Raw genomic sequence first — 15,136 nt, 5'->3', positions numbered from 1 at the left:
AGATGTTGGCAATTTGATCTCTGGTTCCTCTGCCTTTTCTAAAACCAGCTTGAACATCTGGAAGTTCACATTTCATGTATTGCTGAAGCCTGGCTTGGAGAACTGTGAGCATTACTTTACTAGCATGTGAGATGAGTGCAATTGTGCAGTAATTTGAGCATTCTTTGGCATTGCCTTTCTTTGGGATTGGAATGAAAACTGACCTTTTCCAGTCCTGTGGCCACTGCTGAGTTTTCCAAATGTGCTGGCATATTGAGTGCAGCACTTTCTCAGCATCATCTTTTAGGACTTGAAATAGCTCAACTGGAATTCCATCACCTCCACTAGCTTTGTTCATAGTGATGCTTCCTAAGGCCCACTTGACTTCACATTCCAGGAGGTCTGACTCTAGGTAAGTGTGAGTGATCACACCATCATGATTATCTGGGTCATGAAGAACTTTTTTGTACAGTTCTTCTGTGTGTTCTTGCCACCTCTTAATATCTTCTGCTTCTGTCAGTGGTTTCTAAAATTTGTGTAAAATGACTTACAAATGTTTAGGTACAAGCCCTTTTCCACTCCTAAATCATTCTTTCTAACAGGTAGACTAGAGGCATGATTGACATTCAGTCATGTCTGACTCTTTGCGACCGCTTGGACTATACAGTCCATGGAATTCTCTGGGCCAGAATACTGGAGTGGGTAGCCTTTCCCTTCTCCAGGGAATCTTCCCAACCCAGGAATCAAACCCAGGCAGATTCTTTACCAGCTGAGCCACAAGGGAACCCCAGGAATACTGGCATGTGTAGCCTGTCCCTTCTCCAGAGGATCTTCCTGACCCAGGAATCCAACCAGGGTCTCCTGCATTGCAGGTGGATTCTTTATCAACTGAGCTATCAGGGAAGCACAAAGTAGGATACAGTCTTCCAGATTCTTTCCTTCCTGGATCCCTCAAGAATGCTGAAACTGGATCTGTTTATTTAAAGATTTTATAGTTAATTAAAATAGGGAAATAAATAATAGTAACAAAAATAAGAAAGATGGGTAGATTTCAAAATCTTGTTTTTTAATCTTTTTTTTTTTTAATGCATTACCAAACTACTGCATTCATGCCCGTATTGGTCATGATTACATGTCAAGCTGTGTACTAAGACCTTGACACTCATGACAAGGCACAAAGTTTGCTGTTTAAGAGTGTAGACAGGAATAAGACAGTGTTCATCTCAGCTCTGGCATGTTGGATCATCTTTCTGCTGGATCATTTTTGGATGCAGAAATAGTATCTACTTCACTGAGTTGTGGAAATCAATGAGAAAAATGTGAAATTCCTGTTGTATAGTAAGGACTCAATTCATATTGGGTGTTATCAATGCCCTCAGCAAGTTGTACAGTTGAAAGTAAATGTATAGATAACTAATTAAAAGCAACCCAGATGCCACAAGTGGCCTCATGGAAGACTGCACGGGGTTCAGTGGAGCAAAACTAAAAGGAAATGGCCAATTCTAGCAAAATTGTCAAGAAAGAGTTTTTAGAGGAAGCAATGACTGAGCTTCATTTTGAGAGTTGAGTAGGAGTTTCCCAGACAGGATGGGCAGGGTATCTTCCAGGCAGAGAGAGCAGTTGAAGCAAAGGCACCGATGCATGAAAACAGACTGTGTATAGGAGGAAAACCTCAAGTAGTTCAGTATGATCAGAACATGGGCTGGGATGAGAGATGTGGCCCAAGGGTGGAGATCAGGATGGGCCCGTGCCATTCTAGGAGATCAGTGCTAGAGAAAATAGGGATATCTGTAAAGGTCTTAAACAGGGAAGTAAGTCATTAAGGTTTTTGTTAAATCACTCTGGAAGCAGTGCAGCTGTATTAGAGCGGGAACAAGACTGAAAAGCAGTCAAACCAGTTAAGCCAGAAAGTACTGGGAAACATCTTCAGAGTGCTTAAGGGAAAAATGCTCAACCAAGAATCCTATATTCTGCAAAGCTATCTTTAAAAGATGAAGGCAAAATGAAGACATTCCCAAATAAACAAAAACAGAGAATTTATCACTATCATCTTCCTTACAAAAAGTAGTAAAGAAAATTCTTCAAGCAAGTAAACCCAGACAGTAATTTGAAAATTTGAAAACACATTAAAAAAAAGAACACCAGTAAGTGCAATTATGAAATTATAATAGATAGTATAAATGTATGTTTGCTCTAATTTTTAAATTAACTGTATAAAATCATATATATATATATATATATATGTATGTATAATTATATTGTTGGGCCTATAACATATAGAAAGATTTGTTTCTTTCTGAAGAAAGCAGAGCATGGTAAGTTAAAATATGTACATGGTATGCTTTATAGCAACTACTAAGAAAATAACTCTATTAAGTGAAGTGAAAAAATAACAAAAGAAATTTAAATGGTGCATTAGAAATTTGTAACTAATGCAAAAGAAAGCATAAGGAGGGAAAAAGAACTAAAAAAGATGTGGGGTATGTAGAAAACAGAAGTATATAAATCCAGTTATATTAGTAATATTAAATGTGAATAGATTAAGCAATTTAATCAAATTACAAGGGCTGTCATACTGGATTAAAAAGCAAGATGCCACTGTGTACTCAAAGATACAAATGGACTGAAAGTTAAAAGGATGGGGAAAAAAACAAAAACCATGGCCATAAGAAAGCCAAGGTAGCTATGATATCAGGCAACAAGAAGTATCAAAACAATACTTTTAAAATAAAAGTATTACTAGGAATAGACAGGGACAATTTATAGTGAAAGAAAGATTACTCTACCAAAAATATAAGAACCTAACAGTAGGGCCTCAAAATGCATGAAGCAAAGAAACTGACAAAAATGAAGAGAGAAAACAACATGTGAAATGATCATAGTTGGAGACTTCAATTCTTCACTTTCAATAATGGACAGAACAACTGGAAAACAAAATCAATTAGGAAAGGAAGATTTGAACAGCACTATAATAAGCCACCTAGACCTAATAGGTATCTATGGAACACTTCATTCAGTCAAAGAAGACTACAGATTCTACCTAAGTACATGTGGAACATTGTCCAGGATAGATAAAAAGTTAGGCCAGAAGAGAAGCCTCAATAAATTTAAAATCATTGAAATCATACAAAATATCTCTTCTGATTACAATGGAATTGAGCTAGAAACAAATACCTGGAAGAAAACTGGAAAATTTACAAATAAATAGAAATGATATATCACACTCTTCAACAACCAATGGGATGAAGAAGATATCACAAGAGAAATTAGAAAAGACTTTAAGATGAATGAATATTAAAGCACAACCTATGTTGATGCAGTTAAAGCAGTGCTCAAAGGGAAACTTCTAGCTGTAAGTATCCATATGAAAACAAAGAAAAAATTCAAATCAATAACCTTTCCACTTAAGACACTGGAAAAAAGAGCAAATTAATTCTAACAAGCAAGAAAAAGGAAATAATAAAGATAACAGTGAAAATGAAGTAGAGAATAAACAATTTGAGAAAATCAGCAAAGCTAAATGTGTTTCTTTGAAAAGGTAAAAAAAATTTATAAACTTCTCACTAAATTAACCTTGTACAAAAGAGAAAACCAAAATTACTAAAATCAGAAATGAAAGAGTGAACACAACCTTACAGAAATAAAATGGACTATAAAAGAATGAACAATTGTGTGCCAATAAATTAGAAAGTTTAGATGAAATAGACAAATTCCTAGAAAAATACAAAGTGATAAAAAAAAAAGTGAGTCACTAAGAAATAGACATTCTGAATAGACCTATAACAAATGAGGAGGTTTAATTCATAGTATAAAAATTATCCACAAAGAAAAACCCAGGCCTACATGTTTCCTGGTGTATTCTATCAAAACATTTAGAGAAGAATTATTGCCAATTTTTAACAAACTCCTCCAGAAAGTAGAAGAGAAAGTAATACTTCCCAACTCATTGTATGAGGACATTATTGCCCTTATATGAAAACCAGATGAAGGCATCATAGAATAAAACTTCAGACCAATATCTATTATGAATATGGATGCAAAAATCCTCCAAAAATACTACCAAACCAAATCCAGAAACATATAAAAAAGAATTATACACCATGACCAGCTGGGAATTTTTCCCCAAGAATGCAAGATTGGTTTAACATCTGTTCATCTATAATAACATCTATAATTGATTAATTATATCAATTAATATAATACACTATATCAATAGAGTTAAAAATTAAAAACCATAAGATCACCTCAATAGATGTAGAAAAAGCATTTGACAAAATCACACACTGTTGCATTATAAAAAAAACATTCAACAAACAAGGAATAGAAACTTTTTCACTCTGATAGAAGGCGTCTATGAATACCCACAGCTGATATCATTCTCAGTGTTGAAAGATCGGATGCTTTCCCTCTAAAATCAGGAACAAGACAAAAATTTTTATTCTTACCACTTCTATTTGACATTTTACTGGAGGCTGTAGTCAGGGCAATTAAGCAAGAATGAATGATATTTAAAAAAGAATGATAACAGAAGATGGGAAAGAAAGTAAAACTATTTGTATTTGTATGTCATATAATCTTTTACATAGAAAAGCCTAAGGAATCTCAAAAGAAAAAAACCTGTTAGAACTAATAAATGAGTCCACAAATTTGTAGATACGTTCAATATGAAAAAATCTAATGTATTTCTAGATACTTCAATGAACAATGCAAAAATGAATTAAGAAAGCAATTCCATAGCATCAAGAAGAAAAATACACTTAGGAATAAATTTTAACAGAATAAATGGGAAACTTGTAATCTGAAAACTGCAAAACACTGTCAGAAGAAATTAAACAAGATCTAAATGAAAAGATACCTTATGTTCATGGCTCAGAGCCCTAATGGCAGTGCTCCCCCAACAGATCTATAGACTCTACACAGTCCCTACCAGAATACCACTGGTTTCTTCTTGGAAATTGAGAAGCTGATCTTAAAATCTATTTGGAAAATCAAAAAACTCAGAATAGCCAAAATACTTTGAAAAAGAGAGACAAAGCTGGATAATTCAGACTTCCTAATCTCAAAATTTATCAGAAAGCAGAATTAATCAAGACAATGTGATACTAATAATGAAAACAGACATATAGACAAATGGAATAAAATTGACAGTCCATATATCTATGTTCAGTTGCTTTTTGACAAGGATGCTAAGGCCATTCAATAGGGAAAGAATAAAATTAAGAAGTAAAGCAAAATTAAAAGAATGAACAGAAATTCCAGTTTGTACTTATGTAGTTTGACATGCTGGTAAGATCAAAGAATGGAAATGTCTGGAAGGGAGTTGGACATACAGGTCTTGAATTTAGAGAATTCAGGCTGGATATAAATTTGCATTTCATCAATCAGGTAGTAATTGAGATCATCGGTACTTTTCAACATTATTACTAATTCTTTGTTCCAGAATTTTCTCATAGCCACTTTCCTCATGGGGGTGCACATCATCTAGGATGGTGCATAGCCGGTTCTTACTCTTCTCCCTTCTCTTCATTCCTGACCATTTACCCCCCTCCCTCTCTAGTTTAGACCACAAAGATCCCTTCCTCCATGAGAACCATGTGATTCCTGGCTAGAAGTGGCTTAACTTCAAAGGGGATTCCACTAGAAATTCCATTAGATTTCACTAGAAAGGTCTCCTTGAAGAAACTTCCTGAAACATGTACCATAAATACATGTGTGCATGCTAAGTTGCTTCAGTCGTGTCCAACTCTTTGCAACCCTATGGACTGTAGCCCACCAGGCTCCTCTGTCTGTGAAATTCTCCAGGCAAGAATACTGGAGTGGGTTGCCATGCCCTCCTCCAGGGGATCTTCCCAATCCAGGGATGGAACCCAAGTCTCTTATGTCTCCTGCATTGTTAGGTGAGTTCTTTACCATTAGCCCCACCTGGGAAGACAGTATCTTACATACTTAACAGTAAATTCCTGCGTCTGCCATCCTTTCTCACATTTTCTTTAAGCATTGTTTAGCATACTGAACTCCCGATCCAGTAGTTCAAAGAAGACAGAATGCTGTTAAATTTTGCATTGACACAAGTTAGAAATCATCACAATGAAAACGCTAGAAATTTCTAACAAATCTAAGTTCTCGGTCAAAAGTTAAACAATTCGCAGGTACTTTACCAAAATACTCCCTAAATCCTTAGATTACAAACGTGGAGAGTAAGATAATATATATGAAAAAGCATATCAGATATCTACAGCCCTACAATATTGCAGTTAAACAATATTGCTAGTAAAGTTTAAGTTTCAGTAATGATTTGTTTAATTTCTATACTCATTGATCAGTGTTAAATGATGAAACAAATACTCTCAAAGGAAATAAACATAGTTACTGGTCAATCGTTTTTAGCTGGTATTTGGATTTCACAAACAAGACCTTAGTGGTGAGAAAATGTGTGCAATGCTTTTACCTGGTATCTAGTATGCAGGTGGTGCTAGTGGTAAAGAATCCACCTGCCAAAGCAGGCAGATGTAAAAGACGTGGAATCAATCCCTGGATTGCGAAGATTCCCTGGAGGAGGAAACGGCAGCCCACTCCAGTATTGTTGCCTGGAGAATCCCATGGACAGAGGAGCCTGGCAGGCTACAGTCTATAGGGTCGCACAGAGGTGGACACAACTGAAGCAGCTTAGCACATACACAGTATATAGTATATTTACAACAAATACTTCCTTAGTATTCAAATATTGATGGTTTACTATGTGTTAGAACTCAAACTATTTTCTTTTTTTCCTCTCATTTTCCCATCTGCCTCCTCAACCATCTTGAGAAGTAGATATTGTTATCTTCATTTCACAGTTAAAAACATTGCATCTAATAGATCAAGTGATTAAGTCAAGGCCACACAGTTAAAAGTAGTCCATCCAAGGCTACATTTTATGCTCTCTGAGTCCAGATCCAGAAGTCCTTTCCATCTACCATGTGTAGTAACTTTTCATTCTCTTCACCATCCATTTATTTACTGTCAATAACCATGCCCATAATTCTCATCCGTCATATAATTTTACTTTCTTTAATCCTCAGTAAAATCCTCAGTATACTATTAACAGTAGACCTTCTAACCTCATTTTTGCTGAGGTCTCTGGACTACCTCCAATATTTTCAAGTCCTCCTTTCTTCTTTTTTTCTCAACTTTGCCTACTACTGCAAAATGTTATCCCAATGAAGTGTGTTTAAAAAATTAGGTAAACACTAAACTCTTTGATGACTCAGGATCCCAGACAAAATCACACATTCACTCAATTTCATACTAGCCAACCAGTTAATGGCTCCTGGGACCAAGTGAAGTGAAAGTCACTTAGTCGTGTCCAACTCTTTGTGACTCCATGGATTATACAGTCCATGAAATTCTCCAGGCCAGAATACTGGAGTGGATAGCCTTTCCCTTCTCCAGGGGATCTTCCCAACCCAGGGATCGAACCCAGGTCTCCCACATTGCAGGCAGATTCTTTACTGGCTGAGCCACAGGGGAAGCCCTCTTAGGGCCAAAATAAACATCAAATAATTTGGGCCAGCCCTTGATTTCTACACATGCCAGGCACGTTTCTGTGTGCATAGGTGCCTGTGTGGTGTCTGTGTGTGTGTGTGTGATTTCTCTCATCCTCATGGCCACTATATTCCAGATAAAGAAACCAGGGCTCAGAACACTTTCTCCTGATCGCAGAGCCAGCACAGAACAGTCAGAACTCAAACCCTGATGTGCCATCGACTGTGCTCTCTGCTCTATAACAGAAACCCTCAAAGTGAAAATGAAAGTCACTCAGTCATGTCTGACTCTTTGCAACCCCTATACGGTCCATGGAATTCTCCAGGCCAGAATACTGGAGTGGGTAGCTGTTCCCTCCTCCAGGGGATCTTCCCAACCCAGGTATCAAACCCAGGTCTCCTGCATTGCAGGCAGATTCTTTACCACTTGAGCCACAAGGGAAGCCCAAGAACACTGGAGTGGGTAGCCTATCCTTTCTCCAGGGAATCTTCCCAACCCAGGAATCCAACTGGGGTCTCCTGCATTGCAGGTGGATTCCTTACCAACTGAGCTACCAGGGAAGTGAAATCCTCAAACACCTGTCCAAAAACCAAGGCATAGATCATCACAAAGTTTTCATTAGTCCACAGAAAAATTAAAATAGCACAATAAAGACATAGGAGGATGTAATCTGGGTCAGTATTATTGGCAAGAACCATCTTTTCTTCTGAGGTTATGTTCTTTCTGCCTTTTTTAGTATTAAAGTTTCTTTTTTTATGAAATGATGATGAAAATAGGTGATAATTATTATTTTGATGGTTAATGGTAATGTTCTTATTTGGTAAAATAAGAAGTAGTTTAACCCTATGTTAACTGCATAAGGCCATCTACACAGTGTCTATGTAAGAGGTCCAAATGAAATATATATGTTATCAGCTAATCTTAAAATGTGGGCTTCCCTAATCGCTCTGGCCCTGGATAGTAAAGAATCCACCTGCATTTCAGGGTTCAGTCCTTGAGTCAGGAAGATCCCCTGGAGAAGGAAATGGTTACCCACTCCAACATCCAAGGACCACATGATTTATGTGTCAGACTGATACTTTGACATAGATTTTATTGATACTCTTTAAAAAGATACTCTTTGAAAAGCAGTTCTAGAGTAAGGGGCAAGAGGGCAGAGACACAGTTGGCAGAAAGGGAGAGAAACTATTAAATACCTAAGCAGTAGAAGGGATAAAAAAAAGAAAAATGATTTCATAGGTTTGCCAAAATTTTTGCCTATGTTTTTATAAATGTAATTGAAAATTAAAATTCTCAGCTGGATATTGCTTATCCAAAATTTCTGCTGAAATTATATTTACATATAACATTATTAACTCCATTATCTTCTGAACAGATAGATATATAAGATTTTAGATGTCACCTCTGCCCTTAGCAAACTAAGCACACACATTAAAAGAAAGAAAAATCACTTTTTCAAATCTACTGGATTTTTCTATTTTTTTGTTGTTGAATTAATAGTCATCATTTTCTTGAAAACTTATTCCATATTATTTAAATGGTTTTTCTATTCTCAAGAAAAGATCTTCACTCTCTCCTTTCATACTTTCCAGATGTCTCAGTATGAGCAGATATCAATTTGTAATAGATTTCCCTACAGATATTCTTTGGCCAGTCATTTGTTTGGAACTGAGAACACATTTTGCTGTAAAATGATGTAAATGGTGATGAAGTTCTTAAAATCCCTCATAAATGTTTAATGCACACAAAGGTAAGGCATAGCTCTAATTATAATAGCTCACCCCCTAATCTTTTATTCAGGACAGATGAAAGAGGAGGAGGATATGAAAGGCATTTCACTGTTTTTCCCTGAGCTTAGGGATCGACATTAAACAAAGAATTCAAAATGTCACATTACCTGGTATCCCCCACCACAACTCTCTGTATGTCTACAGACATGCCAACACCTTTTGGTCACTTTGTTCTTCCTGTTTCATCCCTCGCCCCAAATATTTTAAGCATTAGAATTACCCTCCTCATTACCTCCAGTCATAGCATCCGTTTCCTCAATTCAACTGTTTCAGGGAAGTGAGAGAAGGGAACCTAGTAAGCACTGGTTAATATGTAAACAACCACACTCCCAATTTAAACCAGGGACTCTAGATTTCAAACACTGGAACAAAGCGAACAAGAGAAATCCAAGCCCTGGCGAGGCAACATGCCCAGCTGTCCTTTTCCTCCACTCGTTCCCTCACTACAGTCCTGACACCTTGCAGCTCTTCTGATAGCGTAGACATGCCCTGTCCCCACTCCCTACTAGCATTTCTGATGACAAACCGTGGCAATGGTTTCCATCTTTATTTGTATAACTCACATAGCTCGGGTTTCCCCTCGGCCCGCTGGAAGGTTCTAATGACTGTCCTGGAAAGGGAGTTTGGACTTCCAGGAGTTAACTTCCACTTCTCTCCTCAACACCCAGCAAAGCATCTCAACCACAAGTCAGTTTCAACCTGAATACTTCCTTCCCAGGGTTTGATCCGCTCAGTATCAGGAGCACTGTCCCCTGCCTGTGTAGTCATAGCCATGTGAGAGGCACATTTCAGGAGAAGGCGGTTATTTTTCTGCTGCTGCAGGAAACTCCCAGTGGCCCAGGCACCGGGAGAAACTGTTTGACCTTCTGGTGGGAAATGAGTAGGGTGTCCACCTAGGGAATGTCCCCACTGGGAGCTCCATGCTAATGAAGAAGGGACTTTTCTCACACTTTAAATGAAGTCTTCTTGAAGGGAAGAGAGCCTGCTCTGCCTACATGAGCTCATCCAAGTCATACTGGTTCATATGAGTCACAATCTCTTTACAAGGGATAATTTAGAGTTACTAAAGAGATGTATTAATCAGTCTTCAGAGTTATCATTGCATGGTAGTTGTGAATTCAGAAAAATAAACCTAATCTACTTTTTGATTAGTTGTATAATCTTTCTAGGAAACAATTAGAATGTTTTAAAAGCAGAATATCTGTTATTCCAGACTTTCTCACTTCTTGTCTTTATCTACTGATCATTCACACATTTGTTTCTTTATTTATTCATTCATCGTGCGTCATTTGTTCAATCCCTTCTCTACGGAGCACAAAGCTCCTTACTGGCACTTCTGATGACAAACCATGGCAATGGTTAATGAAAGCCTCTGTGAAGGGCTTTCAACTGTTTGGTGAGCCAGGAAATTCATACATGGAGGGTAAGAGAGAAATTACAATAGTAAAAAAAGCACTAAAAATAAGTGTAGATTTTCCATTGAAAAGCAGTAATTTTTTATTATAGAAATATGATCTTATAATTCCAAACAATATAACTAAGTCTAACCAACATATCTGGCAATTTGCTAAAGAAAATGTTTAGAGCAAATGACTCCCAAACTAGTGGCCACAGAATCTCTGCAACCTGGGAAAGTAATGGCAGAATGAGTGTGAGAGAGAGAGAAATAGAGAGAGAGAGAGACACAGCAAACAGAGAAGCAGAGGAGATCTGAAGTAAATCATAAGTCAACCCTGGCTAAATACACCCGACTAGCATGATGTCCTCTACATTCAATGAATACCTCATGTTTATATTATTTATGAAATAATATTCCTTACAGTTACGATGAAAGAAAAAGGAAAATGGAAAAAGACTATCCAAAGAGTACTGAAGAAGAATTTTCAGGAGTCAATGGCCAAATAGATGCAGCCGTAGAATTAAATGGTGAGTGTTTCCATGGAACACTTTCTTTGTAGAAATTGTAACAATTTCTGGGCTTTGCTTTAACATAACTGAAAATGGATTTCCGAATGGGAGTCCTTGGTTCTTATTTTTTGGGGCCCTGAGTCCCTTATAAATTTAACCAGATTAACCACCAGAAAAAGTATAAAAAGTCTGCCATTATGGGTCTCTGTTTACAAATGGAAAATTTTTAAAGTGTAGCTTCAGTCCATTAGCCAGTTACATCATAAAGGCCATCCAGTCAAAATTACCTTTTTCATCTTTAAAATGTACATATTCTCAACCCTCCCATTGAGAATAAATGCCTTTCCCCATTCTATCACCCAACTTCTGAAATTTGACACATAGCTGTGAAAGTTGAATTGAACTGGGTTGAAGTTTAACTGAATCTTTGAATCAGTCAGTCAACACATTCTTCTTGAATGTTTAGCACAGAGCTGGACACTGTTGAGAAATGCAAAGGCAACTTCAGATATGGTCTCTGCCCTCATGGAATGGTTACTCTCTTTGGGAAATGCCCCTCCATCCAATGCAGATGAAATTACTAGAAATCAAGTATAATTTAGTACTGAATTGTTGTGGTCATCTTCCCAATAATTGCAAGAGGTGATCTGAGAAAGAAAAGATCTTTTGATCTTTTGATGCCTGTTTTCAGGCATCAGTTGGTATAGATTTCGTGATGGGACTTTGGCTGGGTTTTAAAGAACAGCTAGATTTTTGACTCGGGAAAGAAAAAGTCGGGGGTGGTTTTCCCGGATGGGAGCAGCCTGAGAAGCATAGAGCGCCCCTGGCGTGGCAGAGAGAATGATGAGAGATGACTAGCAAGTTAAGGGTATCGGATTCCTGGGCTCAGAGAGAGCTGTGCTGAGGGTTAGCCAACTGCCCCTGGCACATTTCCTGTTTCTCTTTGGTGCCCCCTCAAGAAAGTTACAACTGCAAGGCCATCCCATTTATAAATTTTCAAGCCCTTTTCAGTGACCATAATTTCATCTTTGTCTCTTTTAGGCTACATTTACTTCTTTTCGGGACCCAAAGCATACAAATATGATACAGAGAAGGAAGATGTGGTTAGTGTGCTGAAATCTAGTTCCTGGATTGGTTGCTAAATAGCAAAGTCTAGTCTTTCCTAAAGAATGAAGATGACTGAGAGCTGGATCTGAGGACTGGATCTTAAGGACTAAATCGGAACTCAGGTTACATATTCTTCCCATGGCCTTCACTTCTAAGGGTAATTTCGAATTCATTGAAAATAATTATGCTTCTAAATAGTTTCTCAGTTTTGGATTCAGAATTTTAAACCAAATGGGAAATTATTATACGGTCAGCTTCACACAAAATCAGAATCAACATAGTGCAACTCTTCAATTGGATACCCATCATTTTTTTTCCTCACTGATACACTGAGGCAAATTGATCAGTTTGTGGATTTTCTGACGTGTATTATTATTCTTTTAATAGGAAATAGCATTACCACACAAATTACATTAATTCTATGCAAGCCTTTTTGGTCTTAACATTTGTTATGATGAATATAAATGTATCCGTCTTTAACCATATCACAGACTACACACTGTATAAGTTTTGTTTCTCATTGTGTGTTTGTTTGTTTGTTTAACTCTATGTGTGCTCACTGGTCTTTGAAGTAGGTTATAATGGGCAAATCTACTCACATGGATTCTCATACTAGGTAAGAGATGGGCGTTTTGCAACAACAAGAAAATTTTTAACAAAAGCCAATAAAATTGTTGTATAAGATCAATCCAGTATTTCTCTTTAGTTAATGGTTACTAGCTTCTATCACACTTTGATAGCAAATTCTGTGTACTTTATAGAAAACTCAAACCTTGAGATAGTATCGTGAATATTCAGACTCAGAAGAAATAATAGTAATTCACTCTTTTTCCTCCTTCCTGAAGATAAAATGCCCTCAATGAAACTGTCTTTAACCCTTCTAAGAGGGCCTCTTCTGACTAGCTTTTCATTTGGGGAAGTTTGTCTTTTGCTTTAGTTTTTCTTATTTCAAGCTAACATTTTTTTCTACCTAGTCATTAGTACAGATAAAATAAATACAGCTGTCATTCTTATTTTTTTATCTTACATTTTAGTAGTTCTACTTTGAAACATTGATAAATTAAATTGAAGATGATTCAAAGAAATGGAAAGATATCCCATATTCTTAAATTGGAAGGATTAATATTATTAAAATGGCCTTACTACCCAACACAGACTATAGATTTAATGCAATCCCTGTCAAATTACCCATGACATTTTTCACAAAACTAGAACAAATAATCTTAAAATTTATACAGAACCACGAAAGACCCAGAATTGCCAAAGCAATCCTGAGGAAAAAGAATAAAGCTAGAGGCATAACCCTCCTAGACTTCAGAAAATACTACAAAGCCACAGTAATCAAAACAGCAGGGTACTGGCACAAAGACAGAAGTATGAATCAATGGAACAGAATAGAAAGTCTAGATATAAACCCACGTACCTACAGTCAATTAGTCTTTGTGGAGATAAGAATATACAATGGAGAAAAGGAAGTCTCTTCAGCAAGTAGTGTTGGGAAAGCTGGACAACTACATATAAATCAATGATGTTAGAACACTTCCTCACACCCTACAGGATTCCCTAACAGCTCAGTTGGTAAAGAATCCGCCTGCAATGCGGGAGACCCCAGTTGGATTCCTGGGTTGGGAAGATCCCCTGGAGAAGGGATAGGCTACCTACTCCAGTATTCTTGGGCTTCCCTTGTGGCTCAGCTGGTAAAGAATCCACCTGCAATGTGGGAGACCTGGGTTCAATCCCTGGGTTGGGAAGATCCCCTGGAGAAGGGAAAGGCTACCCACTCCAGTGTTTTGGCCTGGAGAGTTCCAAGGGGGTCACAAAGAGTCGGACATGACTGAGCAACTTTCACTTTCACTTTCACACCCTACACAAAAGTAAACTCAAAATGGCTTAAAGACTTAATTAAATATAAGATATGACACCATAAAACTTCTAGAAGAGAAAACATAGGCAAAATATTCTCTTACATAATTCATAGCAACATTTTCTTAGTTCAGTCTCTCAAAGAAATAGAAGTAAAAGCAAAAATAAACAAATGGGACCTAATCAAACTGTAAGCTTTTGCACAGCAAAGGAAGCCGTAACAAACAAAAGGACAACTGGCAGACTGAGAGAAAATACACAATGAGACCTGACAAGGGCTTAATTTGCAAAATATACAAACAGCTCATACGACTCAATAACAAAGAAACAGAACCAAATCAAAAAATGAACAGACGACTTAAATAGACATGTCTCCAAAGAAGACATACAGATTGCCAATAAAATTGCTCAACTTCTCTAATTAACAGAGAAATGCAGATCAAAACTACAATAAGCTATCACTTCACGCAGGTCAGAATGACCATCGTTAAAAGGCTATAAACAATAAATGCTGAAGAAAGTGTGGAGAAAAGAGAGCATTCCTACATTGTTGGTGGGAATGTAAGTTGGTGCAGCCACTAGGAAAAACAGCATAGAGGTTCCTCAAAAAACTAAAAATAGAGTTGCCATGTGATCTAGCAATCCCACTCCTGGGCATATATCTGGAGAAAACTCTAATTTAAAAAGACATATGCAATCCAACGTTTATGGTAGCACTATTCACAATAGCCAACACATGGAAGCAGCCTAAATGTCCACCAGCAGATGAATGGATAATGGAGATATAAACATACAATGGAATACCACTCGGCTATAAACGAATTAAATATCGCCATTTGCAGCAACGTGGATGGACCTAGAGATTATTTCACTAAGTGAAATAAGTCAGAAGGAGAAAGACAAATACCGCATGATATCACTTATATGTGGAATCTGAAATATGATACAAATGAATTTATTTACAA

At 37.1% G+C, this 15,136-nt stretch overlaps 1 protein-coding gene across 1 annotated transcript in view; it reads left to right on the top strand.

Moving 5' to 3' along the window:
• Positions 1–12,996, top strand: part of MMP20 (matrix metallopeptidase 20) — a 58,001-nt gene extending 45,005 nt beyond the window's left edge. The window contains exons 9-10 of the mRNA XM_027562126.1: positions 11,116–11,219; positions 12,243–12,996. Coding sequence (XP_027417927.1) covers positions 11,116–11,219; positions 12,243–12,343 — 205 coding nt within the window. The 3' untranslated portion in view covers positions 12,344–12,996. The remainder of the gene's footprint in view (positions 1–11,115; positions 11,220–12,242) is intronic.
• Positions 12,997–15,136: the final 2,140 nt, after the last annotated feature.

The sequence above is a fragment of the Bos indicus x Bos taurus genome, chromosome 15 (assembly GCF_003369695.1).
Source record: "Bos indicus x Bos taurus breed Angus x Brahman F1 hybrid chromosome 15, Bos_hybrid_MaternalHap_v2.0, whole genome shotgun sequence".
Taxonomy (NCBI): Eukaryota; Metazoa; Chordata; class Mammalia; order Artiodactyla; family Bovidae; genus Bos; species Bos indicus x Bos taurus.
The sequence above is the reverse complement of the archived record's forward strand: the minus strand, read 5'-3'. Positions and strand labels throughout refer to the sequence as shown.